At 33.6% G+C, this 19,255-nt stretch overlaps 1 protein-coding gene across 1 annotated transcript; it reads left to right on the top strand.

Moving 5' to 3' along the window:
• The first annotated feature begins 8,922 nt into the window (after positions 1–8,922).
• Positions 8,923–10,158, top strand: LOC132758351 (interferon-inducible GTPase 5-like). Its single transcript, XM_060749966.1, has one exon. It carries the CDS (start codon positions 8,923–8,925, stop codon positions 10,156–10,158), a length of 1,236 nt encoding a protein of 411 aa, XP_060605949.1.
• Positions 10,159–19,255: the final 9,097 nt, after the last annotated feature.

Raw genomic sequence — 19,255 nt, 5'->3', positions numbered from 1 at the left:
ACAATGACACAAAATGAAAAGCATGTAAACGCTTTTCACTCAAATCGGGCTTAAAAAGCATAAAAATACGAAAACGATTTTTCATTTATTTCAAAAGTATATTTTTAATTATCTTTGCATATATTTCTGTTTTAAGTGTCCCAGCTCATTTATGTACGAACATTCAAATGTTATGTTTTAGGCGTGTAAACCTCAATGCAGTTCCTTTAACATGCATGGTACTAGCAGAGGTCATCCATAGGGAAAGTTTTCTGTCTTCTAGCTGATATAAGTATGCTGATGTTAAGTCATTGTTCTGGTGAAGATTGTGCACAGGGGTTTTAGGGGAAAATATAAGCATTTTTTATGGGAAATATACCTATTTTGAGCTAGGGGAAACAGCCTTTATTTGGCTGTAAAATACGCTGGGTGTTGAGGGTAATGAAGTATGAAGAATCAATAAGCAATCAATAAGAGTTTAGTCAGAAATAATAGGACAGTGCTTCTAGCATGTCCTGTAACGTCTCAATTATACAAGACCTCCATTATTTGCAGGGGATAAACTTAACAGCTAATCAGCTGATTGATATTGAGCGTTAAATCACTTTTTTAATCTTTCATAGGTTCCCTTTATTCATTAATTACTTAATGTATAAACATGTTAGATAAAAATAAAATTATTCTGAAATATTTAAGAATGTGCCCCATTTGGTAGAGATGTTACGGCCGTGACAAGCCCAAAAAATTGTAGGCATGTATGCCGGTTTACATCTGTGTAATAACAATCTGTAAAATCGGTCGGTTTTTCAGTCTAGGCTAGGGTCGAAATGTCTTGGGGACGAAATGGCTTGAGACCTGTCAAATTACTTCGAAATTATTAACGAAGTTTTAGTCCTCGGGATCGAATTATTATCAGTTAATAAATTAAATCATTAATCAAATTACCTTATGGGCTAGACAGGCTGATATGCTTGTCAATGTAGGTCATAAAGTAAACCGGAAGTTGTTGGATTCATCTAATTATAGGCTATTTCAGAGACATTAATATTGATTATCTACATTTCAATATTCACTTAATTTGCAATTATAAACTACAAAATTTATTCGATAAAAATTGTCTTTTTTAAAAACTTCTGAGTAAGTTGAATATTGCGAGCCGTCAATCGCATATTCCATTTGTAGAATTACTCGAACTTTCAAATTATATCCGCTGCATTTCTTACAGCGTAATTCAGGCAATATTGCACATCATTTTCAAAAAAATAAATTTCTTATCTCTTCTTCTATTCGCAATAAATCAAGGTTTTCAGAATTACAAAGCACTATATTTCACTCGCGTCGGTCATGGTCGGATGATCACTATGAATTCAACTTCCTTAATACAATATAGCATATATAGTGGAGATGAAACGTCACTGCAGTGGGTGTTACCCTGTATGGTTGGAAATTTCGGTTTTGTAGGTACACTAGTTGGGACTATGTCCCAACTAAAAATCACAACTCCATTAAGAATGTAACATGTTATCAAGTCAATTTGTGCGAATAAAAAGTCGCCCCGTAATTCAATTAGACATGTTATATTTCCGATCCTTAAAGATCGTTCAGCACGACATTATTGCTGTGCTTGTGATAATTTAATTCTTTCTTTTCGGCTATTTTCTTGTTTGGTGGTTCCAATATTCATCACTTAAAAACTGTTACTTAGGATATGTGGCCTGCTTTTTAAATTTGTCTTTTGAAGTCTTATCTTTGATAAGCAGGCTTCATAACCTCAGATCCCCTTTCAAAATTCCATTTTATTTAGTCCCGCCCATTGTTTTCTCGTTTACGTCACATACGCCCGGCAAACTGTCGCTCCACTTCAAAATTGTTGTGTACGGTAAAACGAGCGAACGGCATTTCCGAGATAGAGCGGAAGGCCGATTTAAACGGCTAATTGTATGAACTGTTTACTACGTTAGAAATGCCATACCCTTCGGATTTCTTGAAAAAGTGTATTAGTTAAATATCAACCCGTAATATGAACTTGTTCTTCGTGCAACATAAATTACTCCTGAAGATTTCTTAAATTTGTAAATCGAAATTTTTTAAAAGTAATGAAGCAAAAGGCAAGAGATGGAGCAAAAGGTTCGATGTGAAGCGCAAGGCGATATAAATTTGACGTATAAGGAGGAGCGTAGTCTATGCTTTGTTATATGTAAATACTTTAGAAGTTAAAATAGACATGATCAAGTGTTGATACTGAGATATATATACCTTTTAAAGACAACTGATAAAGTGTGCTATCCGTTCAACGACTTAAGCGTAATAAATGTAATCGCAAAGGTGTCACCTATGGTTGCTGTGTAGATTCCGTTATTTATGTTCGAAATTTGGATGAGGCCCGATCATTGAATCAAACACATGTATGCATGGCATACTTCGGGATACCACTTATTCGAGATCAATCATGATTTTGACACGGTTGTGTACATTTAAAAACGTGTGTCCATGCAAATTCGACTAAATCGAATATTTTCAGTATTACTGCGAACAAATGTTTACAAGCAGGTACATGTTACGCGATTGTTCACGTCAAAATGTTATGTTTTTCGAAAAGTTAGATATTCAAGGTGCATTCGTTTTTCGAAAAATTACAACTTAAGTGAATTACAAGAAAAAAACAAAAACAATACTTAAAATTAGCCGTTTAAATCGGCTCTATCTCGGAAATGCCGTACGCTCGTTTTACCGTACACCACAATTTTGAAGTGGAGCGACATTTTGACGGGCGTGTCACACGCATTTTTTTGAATTGGGGGCCATATGCCGCTTTTCATGGAATGGCACTTATGTGTCACATTGAAGGTTCCATGATCACAACCGTATGAACACATCTGCAGATGCTTTTAAATTGAAAATTTTACCAATACATATTTAAATGTTGAATACTACTTAAGCCGGTGCTAGGGGGGGGCGTGGACAATAGCTTGCATTTTCCAGTACTGTCCATGAACAGACTCAATCAAACCGAACCTGCAACATTTTCAATTTTGCCTTTATAGAATTTTTGGGGGATTCTATTGTTTTTGTTTTGGGTACAGTAATCCTTCTCTAGTTCTTATACAATCGCATTATCTCAGCATATGCGAAGAAACTAAACGTGTAATGAAATACTAATTTGATGCTAGGAGTTATTGACTATATCTATGCCAACATGTCGAGTAAAAGTCCACCTAAATTAAGTCAATTTATATATATTAAAGTAAACAATACATTTTGTTGTTATATATGCAACATATTACATGTATATAGTTTACCTCTGACAAGTTGGTATCTCCAATATTATCATTGTTCTATTTTTAGAAAATAAACTACATGTGTATCATAGTAAAATGTAAACAAAATTATTTAGCATGAAGTTTCTTAACTGTTGTAAAAAATTCTAGGTTATGATTCATGCAATATAGATAGAAATTTCCAGATTATTCTTTACTGTTGAAGGTGCTAGATTATGATTACTGTAGAACATCTAGAATGAGCTTAGCTAATATATATAAGGGGATATTTTTCATTTCCTTTACCTTTTAAGTCATCAATACACTTGGAGTATAATTCAACTTGGATATTAAGTAATTTAGTGACAGATTTATTGGAGCTTGGATTTTAAAATAGATTAAATTATTCTTGTGGATTTTATTTTGGGAATTTATTCTAAAGTGTTCTTGGATTTAACCGAGATTTAACTGTGCTGTTCACAAAAGGATCCTTCCAGGATCAGACTAGACATTTGAGATTTACATTTTTATTTGGACTTCAGGTATTTGTAAGCATAAATAGTTCTTCAATTTTTTCTTTAATAAATTTTCTATAATAAATTTGTTATTGTTACAAGTTTGTTGCTGGATTTTCTTTCTCTTTACGCCTGGCTCGTAACAATTTATATACTTATTAGCATGCTTGTAGAAACCGAAAGTTAGAAATGTTCACCTGTTCACATTAATTCAATTTTGATAACAAATGTATATTAGTTGGCATTTCTTAATTGAATATGATTATCAGAGATAAATTTTAAATCATAATTTCACCGATATAGACTTAATTTTCCCTTGGATGTCAACTATATACTTTACCGAACATCACACCCACTAGTTTTCATAATATGTGAAACCACGTTGTAGAACTACATTCAATCCATACTAAGCTCAAGGTTATTATGCATAATAGCCTAGGTTGTTCCTATTGATTTTTTATACAAACTGGTAAAGAATATTTTACAACATCTGCATATAAAAATGATTGTGTTTGAGGTTTTTTTGACATCTTGTTTCTGTTACGCATGCATGATTATAATTCTCGATTCAAAATTTGAATAATTCAGAACACTTTTATTTTAATTTTGAAAATCGTTACCCTGAATTTAGTATCTTTTTGACGTTTTGCTCTACAGATATAAAAAGCGTCTATGAACGCCTTGATGAATGTTATAGCCCTTGTGTCAATATTGGACAAACCCCGAAAACACATAGATTTCTCTTATCTGTTTATACTAGCTTAAAAAATCTTCTCTAAAACACCACAAAGGCTAAAAAAGAGAAAAACAGGATCCCTAAAGAAAGCCCAACACGGAAAAATTGAAAATGTTGCAGGCTCGGTTTGATTGAGCCTGTTCATGGACGGTATTGGAAAGTGCTAAAGTTTTGTTTTTATTTTTCATGAAACATTATCTAGTACATCTCTACTAACATTGTTCAAATAGGATCAAAAATGACCTCACCTCAGAGGGTAATGGCTTTTGCTTATTTTTTTCGGTCTTTCTAAAAATCTTCTTTTTTTAAAACTGTCAGGGCTATATCTTAGATATTCTGCAAGAAATATTGTCTGTTGTACCTTAATGGAAATTGTTCAAATTATAGCCTTTGAGTCAAACGTGCCCCGCCCTTAGGGTCATAGACGAAAACGAAGTTTGGGGGGGGGGGTATATAGGAGTCACCCGGTGGTCGGTCGGTTGGTCGGTCGGTTGGTCCGTCGGTCGGTCAGTCGATCGGTTGGTCGGTCGGTCAAGCGGTCCGTTGCATTTCCCATGTCCGGAGCATAACTTGAAGACTTATGGTTGAATTCAATATAACTTCATATAATGGTCAAGCACATTGAGAGGACGTGCAGTGCATGAGAACCATAACTCCATCTTGACTTATGACATAGTTATTGCTCTTTGTTATTTTCCATGTTCAGAGCATAACTTGAAAACTACTAGTTGAAACTCGAAACAATTTCATACAATTGTCAAACACAATAAGGGAAAATGCAGTGCACAAGAACCATAGCCTATCTAAAGTAATTACAGAGTTATTGGCCTTTGTTATTTTTCAATTGCTTTCTTTTGTCCGGACTATAACTTGAAAGCTAATTGTTGGAATTCAATATAACTTCATACAATGATCAAGCACATTGAGAGGAAGTGCAGTGCCAAAGAACCATAACTCCATTTTGACTAATTACAGACTTACTGCCCTTTGTTACTTTTCTCTGTCCGGAGCATAACTTGAAAACTACTAGTCGGAATTCAAAACTATTTCATACAATGGTCAAGCACAATAAGGGAAAGTGCCATGCACAAGAACCATAACTTCATCTTGACTAATTACAGAGTTATTGCCCTTTGTTACTTTTCCATTGCCTTTTTTGTTTAGAGCATAACTTGAAGACTAATGGTTGGAATTCAGTATAACTTCAAACAATGGTCAAGCACATTGAGAGGACTTGCAGTGCATGAGAACCATAACTCCATCTTGATTTATGACATAGTTATTGCCCTTTGTTACTTTTCCTTGTCTGGAGCATAACTTGAAAACTACTGGTTGGAATTTAAAACAACTTCATACAATGGTCAAGTGTATTGAGAGGAAGTACAGTGGACAAGAATCATTACTCCATTTTGACAAATTACAGAGTTACTGTCCTTTGTTACTTTTCCTTTACCGGAGCATAACATGAAAACTACTGGTAATTACAGAGTTATCCAATAATTATTCATCAATGGCCAACCACATTGAAAGGAAATGTAACATACAAGAACCACAGCTTAATCTTTAAAAGTCGTTTGGCATGAAGCAATGTCTAATGAACCTCTTCTGCCAATTCAAATTATTCCCCTGGAGGGCTATATTATCCCCGCCCTAAGAGATCGTGGCTTTTCCGAATATATATAGTTTTCTCTAAAATTTCAAGAGCTAAAGCCTGTTTTTATATGAAACAATACCCAAAAGAAAAAGTTTGTTCACATGAGAGGCAAAGGGTCGAAATTATCCTCGCCCCAGAGGGTCATGGCTTTCCTTTTTTACAGTAAATTTTTTTTGAAAATCTTGTTCTTGAAAACTGTTTGTACTATATCAAAGATGTTTAGCATGAAACATAGCCTGTTGGATCTTAACAAAAAAAATCATATTATTGCCCTGGAGCCAAAATTGGACCTGTCCCAAAGGGAACAAAAATGTAAAAACTTTAAAACATGTTGTTCTTTAACACCACGAAGGTTAAAGTCTTTGTTTTGCCTTTAACATCTAATGGACTTCTTCCACCTGTGACATTGCATAGGAACCAATTCCTTTCCATAGTACCATTGTAGCAACCATTGAATGTCCATAGTAACCAATGACTTTCAATAGCAGCCAGTGACTTCAAATAACCACTGACTTCTATAGCAACAAGTGATAAATATTGCTACCATTTAATTTACATAGCAACCATTGACTATCCATAGAAACGATTGACTTCGATAGCAACAAATATATTTCCATATCAAGCAATGACTAGTTTAGCAACTTTTGACTTGCATAGCAACCACGGACTTTCAATAGCAACCATAGACCTCTTTAGTAACCAGGCACTTTACATAGCAAACAATGATTATCCACAACATTAAGTGACTTTCCATAGCAACCATTTACTTCAACAACAATAAGTTACTTTCAATACAAACTTACCATTTACTTTCGATAGCAACCATTGACTTTCGATAGCAAACATTGACTTCAATAGCCACCGTGACATTCAATAAAAGTTAGTGATTTCTATAGCAACCATTTACTTTCCATAGCAACTACTGCTTTTCCAAGAAACCATTTACTTAGCTTCAACCAGTGATTTTCAATATAAGTCATCGACTTACATAGCAACCATTAACTTACAATGGAACCACTGACTTTTTATACCAACCACTGACTTTCAATAGCAACCATTGACTACAATACATACCATTGACTTAGGATTACTTACATAGCAGCCATTAACTTTCAAAGCAACCATTTACATTTCATAGCAACCATATATTTCTAGAACAACAAGTGACTATCCATGACAACTACAGTTTTTCGATGACAACCATTGACAACCATTGACCTTCCGTAGTAACAGGCTGCTATGAGTAATAAATTTTGCAATAATTGACTTTCCATACAACCATTGACTTCTTTTGCAAAAAGTGACTTTCCAAAGCAACCATAAACTTCAATAACTACTAGTGACTTATCAAAGCAACCAATGACTTAATACTGGAACCATTAAATTCCGTAGCAACCATTGACTTTCCATAGCAACAATTGACATCCATAGAACCAAATGACTTCCTTCCCACAATATCAAGTGACTTTCAAAAGCATCCAATAACTTCATAGCAACCATTGACCTTCTATAGCTACAAGTGACATCTATTGTAACCATTGTCTTTCCATAGCAATCAGTGACTGTCCATAGCAACCAAAGACTTTATATCATCCGGTGACTTATTAAAGCAACAATTGATTTTCAAAGCAAAAAGTTTCTGCCCATATTAGTGACTCCCATAGCACCCGTTGACCTAGCAACATTTTACTCCCATAGCAACCGTTTGATTTCCATTGTTGACTTCCATAGCAATCAGTGACATCATAGCAGCCATTGACTTATAGCAAACTGTAAATTTCCTCAGCAACCAAGAATTACGTTTTTGCAAAGTAACAATTGACTTCAACTTTCAGTAACAATAGTGAATCTACAATTGAGTTTCATAGCAGACACTGACTCTAAAGGAAACCATTGATTGTGTATAGTTACAAGTTACTTCTTTAAGTTTCCCAGAGCAATAGTGACCAGTGATATTTTACATATGTACTATTTCAAATACAATTGTAAACTTTATGAAATCAGTTTAAAATTTAGATTTTATATCTTTCGTTTATGGTTTTCAATTGTCATTAAGAGTATTTATATTCAGAAGTGCGCTATCAAGACCATCATGGTTCTCTTGTATTAATAATTTATCAGTTGTGGCTTTTAATGTTGCTGTTTTACATGTTTACAATATAACAAATATGTTAAGGTAGTTATGAAAACAAACCGCGCCATATGATAATAGTATGTTATTTGGAAGGATTTCTACCCTTTAGGTTTGTTTTAGGTCGTTTGATCAAGGTTAATGAAGTTGTTGTAATTTTTTAACCACGTGTAAGGCCTGTTTATTTTCAAGAGAATGATAGATACAATGATAAATGATAGGTATAGCATTTACATTGATTAGTCGATACTCAATTAAATATTTTGTGATTTACGTCAGGATATTTTGAAGATGTAAGACATTAACTGAAAATTTAGAAGCTTTCTTAATATGCAAAAAGGGAGAAAAGAGTGAATAAACTGCTTTGATATTATAGCTCAATTTATAAAGTCTTCTATTATATCATTCAGTAATGCAATAAATCCTTCAATTTTCCATCTGTTACAATTTCCTTTTAAATATATATTTGTTTGGAGTTTGTTTCTTTAATTTAGTAGTAGTATTTCAGAAAAGGAAAATATATAATGTTACATTGATCAAAATTACTGATCATGTGTCAAAAAAATAATAAAATACAAATAATTTGTCAAATTGGTAATTTCAATATTTTGTAAACTATTATTTCAGGTTGTTATTTAACTATCAACAAAATGAGTGAACGAAACAAATCTGCAAGTAAGTCTTTGGCATCGGTAATCAAAAACCTTAAAACTTTTGACAAAAAAGAGGCTGCTGAATACGAAGAAACTTTTAAAATTGGTGGAATGTCATTATTAAATAAAAAAATCAAGGAAGACATGAGCAAATGGAGAAATGTCCCCGTCAATATTGCTGTCACAGGAAGTCCAGGGGTTGGTAAGTCGTCATTTATAAACAAGTTTAGAGGAGTTAAACCACGGACTGAAGGCGCAGCTGCGGTTGGCGTAAATGAAACGACTACGGAACCAACTAAATATATGCACCCAGACAATAACAGTATTGCACTTTGGGATCTTCCGGGGATTGGTACACAGAAATTTCCGAAGGAAAAGTATTTAGAAGAAGTCGGTTTTGAAAGGTATGATTTTTTTCTGATATTGACGGCAACTCGTTTTCACGAAAACGATATTTGGTTAGCAAAGAAAGTTGAAAAACTTGAGAAAAAATTCATTTTTATCCGTACAAAAATGAATTATGATGTAGACAACAACGAAAAAGATAATGATGAGAGTAAATTTGTCACAGTTGATAAAATACGAAATGAAATGGCACAACAAATAGCAACAGAACAGTTTGAAAACGTCAAGGTCTACCTTATCGACAACCGCGATGATCAAGATTATGATTTCCCAATCCTCATAGAAAAAATGATCAAAGAAGCGCCAGTATGGAAACAAGAAGCGATGACATTAACACTGACAAGTCTCACAGGAGATCTCATAAATCGAAAGAAAAATGTACTTAGAAAAAGAATCATGATAGTAGCACTAGGTTCAGCACTTGGTGGAGCAGTTCCTATGCCAGGAGTTAGTATTGCTGTAGATAAAGAAATCATTATGCATGAAGTCGATTTTTACAAACAACAGTTTGGCCTTGATGATGAATCGTTGCAGAAAATGTCACTCGCACTGGAAATAGCTCTCGAAAATCTTAAAGGACGTTTGAGAACAGCAGTGTCGACTGTACAAATGGTTACTAATTTTACGACCGCATTGGTTGCATCAGAAATTACAGAGAAAATGACAGCCTATGTTTTGCCTGTATTTGGATGTATTGTTGCGGGAGGGATATCTTACTGTAGCACTGCTTCTATATTATGGTCCCTATTAGACGAATGCGTTGCCGATGCACAAACTATCAATGAACAACTGGTCAAAAGATATTCGAATCAAGACTTTCAACAATAAGTTGATTGTAAGGGACGTAAAGCATCACAGATACAATAAAAATGAATGTATGATTTTTGTAATTATATCGCGTGTTGGGTCTGCAATTTTACTTCATATCATTTTTTATCATGTTATTTACGTATTGCCGTCTTTGGCTTTGTTACAAGTTCTTACTATTCAATGATTTGCTAGTATGTTAAATATCATAACGTTTTAAAATCTACATAGTACGGAAGCTATGAGTTTGAACTTTGGTATTATTTAGTAAAATATAGATATTTTTGTATTGTTTCATGTCAGTATGTCCTGGTACACCACGACATAAGATCTTCTTTATGTTAACAAACCCCATATCAATATGATCATCTCGACATTAAAGATCCTGTAACAAAATTATTTAATAATTTTGTTGCGTTCATTGAATGTCGCCTTACCTTGTTGATCTTGTAAATCATATTTTATATCAAAATTATAATTTTCAAATGAAGATATATCCATATTGTAAGTTCCAAAAGCATTATTTGTAAAGATATTACCGAATTTAAATTTCATGTTGATAAAGGGAGGTAATTAGAAATTTATTTTCTAAAAAGTCATTTTTTTTAATGAATGCATATATTTAAATGATTACATATAATGTGGGCAAATATTTGCAGTGCATATTTTACATATTCTTCGTTGCTTGAAAATTGTTTTAGAAGAATAATAATATACATACATAAAATTTCGCTTAAGTGTGGTAACAACCTTAATTACAATAGACAGGATCTTTAATAACCACGCCGAGATGTAAAGAAATCGTATAATAAAAAATATATCTACAAATTAATTTTTATATTATCAAATGATAGTTATTTAAAACAAGAAATATATCTATCCTGGGTTAAAGTAATCGAATATTTATTGTATTGAAAATCATTGAAAATGATACGCACGATATTTTCGTGCACCAGTAATATACATTGTATATTAAATTCGGTTGGATGTGTACATCATTCGAGGTTTTCTGCATTGCTACACACGTTTAATGTACTCTATCGTACACTGAATTTTAATGGCTACTAACGAAGAATTAATAGACGATTGCCCACGAGAGTTCAGCCACTTTCAGCGACAGACGAGATTCGAACTCGGAATTGTTTGATTCTATCAACACGTATTTCGACAATAAAATTCAAATTGTTTAAGAGAGATCTTTGGCAGGAAGTACAAGCAGTTTCAACAACGACATTCAAAAGGTTTAAGGAAAGCACCTGTACGCCAGATTTCAAGTACATAGGGAATAAGAAGCAGTTCTTATTCAAAAAGGACGTTTATGATAATTTGGATGCTTCTGCAAAACTTATAAAACAGAGAGAACAAGGAAAATCTCTTGAGCTGATGAAATCAAAAAGACAGTTTGTAAACGCAACAAACTCATCAAAATAGCTGACAAAAGTTTTGCGGTTCGGAAACGTTGTGCGAGTATGAGTCTGACGAGTTGGCCAGTGACAGCGAGGACGAGAAGAGGCTACGACGCGCTGAAAGTCATGCGCTCTCTAAACGAAAAGCGAAGAAACCGTTACCAGTGTCCTAGTTCTCCTTTTGGTATTCAAACCAATGTCAGGCTTTTTTGTTCCTTTCGACAAGCAGGACGGTACAGTGTTTCGCATAGGGACATTTCCGGGCTGAATGTCCCAAGATCAAAGGAAGTCATTTATCATCGGTTTTTCTCAGGCTTCAGCGGATCTCAGCCAGGTTCACAGTCGGCAGCTCCTAAAAGCTGGTTCAAGCCCAAAGACTCAGACATACTCCAAATTCAAAATGAAGGCAAAGTTAAAGATAAGTTTGATTTTGTAGATTTATTCAACTGTAAAGAATATTCTTTTACATAGACATGAATTTCTATATTCATGAACATTATTTTGAGTATCAGAAAACCTTTATTCATAATAACTACATATGCAAGTCAAATAATTCTTTTGTCAAGGGGAGTTTACTAAAACAATATCATTTCTGGGAGATGACGATAAAAACCCAGATTTTATTTTGGATGTCATAAAGAATGGGTATAAAAATTCCTTTTATAATACTTCGAAATGTTCGTTTATAAAAAAAAACATTAATAAATCTGCTCGAGTACTCGGTGAATTTGTTTACTGAGGCTACTACCGGTTTATTTAGGTCGGGATCGGTTTTGCCTTATACTGTAAGTCCGTTGTCTGTTTCAGTTAATAATTCTGGGACGAAAAGGTTAATTTTAGATCTATGAAACTTAAATAATAACGTTTGGAAAGAACATTTTAAGTTTGAGGCTTTGAAAGTAGCATTTGATTTTCTTCTTTAAGCTGGGTATGGGTTAATGTTCAATTTGATATTACGTCAGCGTATCATCATATCGATATCTTTACTTCTCAGCAGACATTTTTAGTTTTTTTTTCTTGGAATTATAACGGTATTCACAAGTACTATATTTTAACCGTATTGCAATTTGGGTTAACATCAGCGACTCATTTTCACTAAGTGTTTAAGGTGCATCGTGAAACATGCACGGAATATAGTATCCGATTGGTTGTATTTTGGACGACGGCTGGGATGTGAATAAATCATTCCAATCGGGGTCTTAAGATGCAAGTTTTGTCGGATGAGTTTTAAAAAATTGAATATTTTACTTTTCACGACTGCATGAGAGTTAGCACGTTTTACGGGAAAGTTATGTGTGTGATGCCTACTTTAGGGGAAGTTTTCAAACTAATTACTAAAAATCCACACCGTACCATTTTATAATGTACTGTTTTCAATGTCTTTAGTAGACGGATGTGTACATCAGTCATTTTTTGGAGATATCAGTTTAAAAGCAATCCTTTTAAGCTCTATTTCATTGAACAGAAGTATAATATAAATATCTTCTCTGATGCCATCATATGGGTCTTATATGTTAAACTCTGATAAATGTATTTGTCATATGAATTGGTCTGAGTGTGAAATAAAACTGAGAGTTCAACATGGCTGAAGTTGTCTGCTATATATTTTGATCTACAAAGTTTCGTTATGTTTATTTCCGGTAAATCAGTCCGATAATCAAAACTGTGTTACAATCATTGACGGGGAGAGTATGAAACAAAAGTTACATTCCATCGCTGTGTACATTTTTGATGTTTGTATTTAAGAAGGTATACGCTAACATATAGACTGGGTTCCAAGGGCGCAAAATAAGTTTCAGATCAAATTAGTAACGTTTTTTGATGTTTGATGATTGGGGCATTAATACAGAATTTTTCAATTTTTTAGATGATATGTGGGGGCCTTTTCGATAGATCGATTTGCCAAATATTATAATTGTAAAGTTAAAAAAATTTGATTCTTTGTTCTGGGTTCCGGGAACAGAGCAAGTCGATGCCTTTTCAGTTGATTGGTCAGGGGAAAATAACTGGCTGGTTCCCCCTGTTACGTTTGTGCCTAAAACTATTAATCAGTTGGTCCTTTGTAAAGCACAATGAGTTTTAATTGTACCTCATTGGCCATCGGCACCGTTTTTGGCCAATATTGTTTGGTAATAGCAGTATACCCGAAATATACCTCATTGATATTTTGTGTTTTTCCTAAAGACAAGACATTCTGTACAATATGTGAATAGACAAACTATTTTTGTGTCTGAAAGATTCAACAGTAAAGTTTTAGCTATACGATTAGATTGTTCTGTTTTAATATAATAAGTTTAATCATTTTTGTGAAATCATATCACAGCCTTACACGTGCACTATGACCACTCTTATATTTTTATAATTATTTCTTGTTATATGTATAGCGAGATAGTTCATTTATTTTTATAACGATGACAATAAATTTGTTATTGTTTGATACTCCAGCAGTTGGGCAGTGACAAGCGCCTATTGAGATTTATCAAAACATAATTAATTGTGTAGTACGCTAGTCGATAGACAGTGGAAAACATCGATGTGCGAGATTTTTTTTATCTTAAGATTTACAATATTGTTGTTTGATAGGTTTTATTTTCTATTTTATTAGCTGATTTTGTTTGGTCATAATAACGGTTTGACTGTGGTTGATTTTCCGCTGATTGTAATATTTTTAGTCTTTTTTACGGATAACGAATAGACTTAGAAATAAAGCGTGATGAACGGTTCATATGGACTCAGTTTTAATTATTTTCAGCTTTCCGTTTATATTTATTTGTATTTTGGTTGTTTATACTAGTATTGTCTGAAATTCGGAACTATAGGATTACATTTTTATATCGTCGGAAATATTTTTATAAAATTTTCTTGTCGTTTTACGTTTTGCAGGTATGATAGCTTCATAGTTATATAGTCATTTGGAGAAGTACAAGAAATCCAGAGTTGTCGTCCCTGGCTGCTAGTCTTCCAAGCGTTGTTTAAAGTCTGGAGCTTTCAATACTAGCAAAATGTACTAACGATCGTTCAATGCCTGATGTCAGTGGGCGTCGAATTACAAACTTAATTCTTTACCAGGTTTTGGTTTCTATCACTCAAAATGTAATTCAGCGTCTAGTGTTGACGATGCCTTTTACAGAGATAAATGGACTCGTGATTTGGCCGGATGTTCTATAAGGTCAGAACGGGAGGCAGCTAACATAATTCTTGGACATGCATTTTCATAAAAAGAACCTATTACACCGGAAATGTTTCATAAATTAGTGTTTATGTATAGCAACGATAAAAATAATTTCTTTAGGTTAAGAAGTATTACAATGTGTTTACATGGATATGCAGGCTTCTTTAGATTTTCTGAATTAACTTCTATAAGATGTTCTGATATTACTTTTCATGACGATCGCATGAAAAAGTAAAACTGACATTTATAGAGATGGTAAATGGAGTGTGATAGAAAACATGTCCAGTATAATTGCATAAATTATATCTCAAATATGCTTGAATTAATGATGATTCAAACGAGATTATATTTCGTTCACTTACATACTGCACATCTAAACAGTTTTATAAGTTAAGATGCACAGACCCGTCTTTATCTTATACGAGATCAAGGGAAATCATTCTTGATATGTTTTCTTCATTAGTTTAGATCTCATTTTGGATTACAAAGTTTAAGATCGAGGGAAGCCACAGCAGCTACCAATTTAGGAATTAGTTACAAAGAGTCTGGGCATCTGATATTAAATATTTAAAATCAAATATGAAATGCATATTATATTGATATTGATTTATATTATGTTAACATTGAACAATTTTGTAATATCATAAAGAATTTCTTTGCACCCGCTCTTTGTTCTATCGTACACTGAATCCTTCCCACCCTCCCGAAAAGTACACACAATTGGCACGCACAAAGTAGAGATAATTTGCAAAGTAACGGTGATTTTCTTTGGTTCTACATTTAATGGCCAATTTAAATACTGGTGAAAACACTAACAAAGAAAAAAACACAAAAATATTCATATAGTAGCAGAATAATTTCTTCAAGGTTTATAATAGATTTATAAATATAAATGGTTAATGAAAAATAGTATTAGGAAGATGCATTTATAAATTGATTAACGCAAGCTACGACGTTCTGGTTACGATTTTAATTTAGCTGAAAATATTGTATATTTAAAAGATTTTGTTCCAAGAGTAAGATGCACTACTATTCCAGAATGTTCGTTATTGTTGAGAACGCTTCTTTTGTTACTGAAATGCGATACATAGAACTTTTCGGATTTCAAATTTAATTGGTTCAGTTTTTATATTCATTATATTAGAAGTGAATTGTTCTTTTTTTTTGTAAAATGTTCTGAACTTATTCATAAAAAAATGCAATCAATAATTACTGAATGTTCGTGTTTGTGCGACTTCGGGATTCTTATTTCACCTTTTTGTGTCTGTTTATTCTGAGCTTATTCACGGAAGGCTTGCAGTTATTGAGCGTACAAATTTGGCTTTTAATTACATTTTACATAGTAAGAGGATTTTTTTATGGGTCTTCTCATTAAATTATGTCAGAACACTTACGGAAAGTGGCTGGTCTTGAGTTTTTGGTTTCCTGCTACGCCCCCTCCCACAATGGAGCAGGTTTGCACAGCTGGCTCGCAGCATACTGACATGGAAAGTAAGTTCATAACTGTGTTTTTCCATGTTGATGTACGTAATAAAGATATGAGACTATTGTCAAGAAAGACATTTTAGATTATACCGATTTAATGTTGAGATGTTATTGTCATGTATACAGACTTTGGTGCTGTTTTTAAGAACACGTATTAGCAATGTAGATAAACGGCAATGCAGATAACAATCCTAAATGTGAATTTATGTATTTGCTTTTCTTTCTTCCTTCGATTCCTATATTATGGGATAAATAATGTACAGGTATTTACGTTTGAGCGTAGCGACTTAGGAAATAAAGGTAATTGTTGTAATACGGTGACACAGAATAAACCGCGTTAACCAGATGAATACATATCTTATAACGACATGACTTTATGATCGCAAATCTGCCAAAAGCGTCTCAAGGATATCCATCCCATTTAACCTATGACATCAGAAATGTAATTTCAAACATATTGATATGTAAATAAAAGCACTGAAAGTGTTGTATGCGATGATCAGGAGCTTATAGGTAATTGTTAATAAAAGCTGTTCAATGAATTTATAAATATTTAGGAAGTTGTTTTTAGAAATTGAATTCCTTTGTAAATGTAGAGAGAACAGGTGATCATCAACCTGTAAATCTGGCAAGCGCACTCAGTATTCTATACATCAAAATTATTCAGATCGTGTAAGGCGCCATCGAAAACACCTCGGAGAACGCACGATAAGTGGACAAAATAACGGACACTACGCATCTGTCATGTTTAATAAACTTATAGTAGACGATTGTATATACAAATATGATGACCTCACAGAAGTTTATGTTTTTCATGTTTAATTGGAGTTTACTTCACACCGACACAGTATGTATCATATGGGCGACGTTCCAGCTTTACTGGTGGAGAAAGACCTTAGGTGCCCTTCCGTGCATTATTTCAGACACGAACGGGAACCTGAGTAGAACCACCGACGTTCCCTAATCCAGCTCGCGTAATCTTGAAAAAACTGAAATTATGTTTTTCGTAATGGTGGTCCCCTTAAAAGATATGAAAAATGGTTCTATGGAGACTACCCTATAAATACCTTTTCACTAGATAAGAACATGGGATTATAAATCACTCCAAAATTATCTTGGAATCAGGCTCATGAAAAATTAGCTTGTCAAGTTCAGAGAGCACTTAATGTTATACGCCATTTTCAGAAACCATTTCGTTATTTCCCAATTAAGGAATTGTTCAATAATTCAAACCAATTTTATGTTCAGGTTCCGAAAGTATGGGGATATCAATATACAAAATGTAGTTCCAAAATTAATTGAATCTATATATAAAACTACAAATACATGTATGGTGTTAGGAGAATGTGAACGTCGACCTATATGCATTAAGTATAACACAACTTTTATACGTTATTAGTATTAATAATTACAAATGCCTTCTCACAGATATCCAAAACAATGCTACCTAATGCAATAGGCTCTTGGCAATGCTTGAAGGAATTGTTGGGCAACAATAGTTAAACTACTTTTATTCAAATAGGGATTTGGATATACATGGATATCACAAACTGTAAATTTTTTATTACATTGTTAAAAACAGATTGATAGAACCACCCGCAGGCAATCGATGTGTTGTTTTTTTCTAATTTCATCCATTATACTATAAATAAAGACAAGGTAGAAAGGGTCACCGGTGGAACTATCACTTGGCCTTATTTTAAGTCCGAGATCTACCAATTTTCACCAAATTAGTGATATTGACTCAAAAATGACTTTTGTTTCCAAACATGTACATTATTCACGCCCGTTTAACTCACAACGAGTGAAAAATGTCCATCGGTTAAAATGTTGTGAGCAACTTCCGTTTTTTCGTTGTGAGCACCTATCTTTGACGTGTGACACGATAAACAAGGTGAGTTTTTCATAATTTTTGAAGATTACAGACATTTATGTAAAAATATGGCAATGCAGTTAGCTAGCGATGTGTTTTCCGAGTATGCACATGTAAAGATATTGCCTGTTGGTGGACAATTTGATGGAAATACCGTGCGACGCAGTCACTCGGGGTATTTGGAATACTGGAGACAACTTCTCTTTGGACCTAATTTAACATTGAAAACGTCGATTCTTGTGACGTTTTGTGCATTCTAACCTAAAACAGATGCCCACAAGTCTTCAGCGTAAATTATAATCTGAAAGTCTTCATAGAAACGAAGATATACCCTTTTTTGCTTTAATCCTCGTTGTGAGCACCATAACCTCGTTGTGAGCGAGACAAGCGCAGTGCTTGTCTGGTTTTAATATGTAATTCAAATGGCAAGAATACAATTTTCAATCTACAAAAAAGCAATCAAAACGTTTTGTACAATAGTGTTTCTTTGCAATAGTTCTTCTTTTTCTTTTCTGAAAATTATTCTTCATATTCACAAGTCATCAGATTAACAGAAGAACTAATTAGTGGAGGTAATCCAGGTATTTTATTTCGTATACTCTAGTGTGGCACGAGTGAACATCACGGGGAGTTTATGAATATTTGAACAATTTCACAATCTGTGTGATACACACATACATGTGTTTATCCTGAGCTGAAGACTGATCAAGTTATGTACAACAAGAACTATCACGGTAAGTTGACATGCCCCTGAAGTGGTGTTTTGTCCTTTGATTTATGGACCAGATAATTTGTTTTTGGACAATTAGATCTTCAATGTGAAGGTCATTCAAGGTCAAGGTGAAATAAATGTAGGGCAGTTGGAAGGTCTTGTCCAAAGGGGCATTGTGTCCAAATATGAACTAATTCCACTTACTTATAAAGAAGTTATGACCAATGTGAATTAATTCCACTTACTTATAAAGAAGTTATGACCAATGTTAAAGTTTTTGGATGTTCTAGAAGGTCATTCAGGGTACAAGGTAAAAAAAATACAGTTCAGTCTAAAGGGGTGTTGTTTCAAAATATGAGTAGAATCCGTATGCTAATAAGGAAGTTATGACCAATTTTTAAGTTTTGGGACAATTTGACCTTCAAGGTAAAGGCCATTCAGGGGCCAAGGTAAAAAAATACAGGTCCGTA

Source organism: Ruditapes philippinarum, unplaced genomic scaffold, assembly GCF_026571515.1.
Source record: "Ruditapes philippinarum isolate M1 unplaced genomic scaffold, ASM2657151v2 ctg1784_1_1_1_1, whole genome shotgun sequence".
Lineage (NCBI taxonomy): Eukaryota > Metazoa > Mollusca > Bivalvia > Venerida > Veneridae > Ruditapes > Ruditapes philippinarum.
Note: the sequence above shows the minus strand (reverse complement) of the source record. Positions and strands in the feature narration are given on the sequence as shown.

Excerpts from the sequence above, each read along its gene's own strand:
- LOC132758351 (XM_060749966.1), top strand. The coding sequence starts at position 8,923 with ATGAGTGAACGAAACAAATCTGCAAGTAAGTCTTTGGCATCGGTAATC.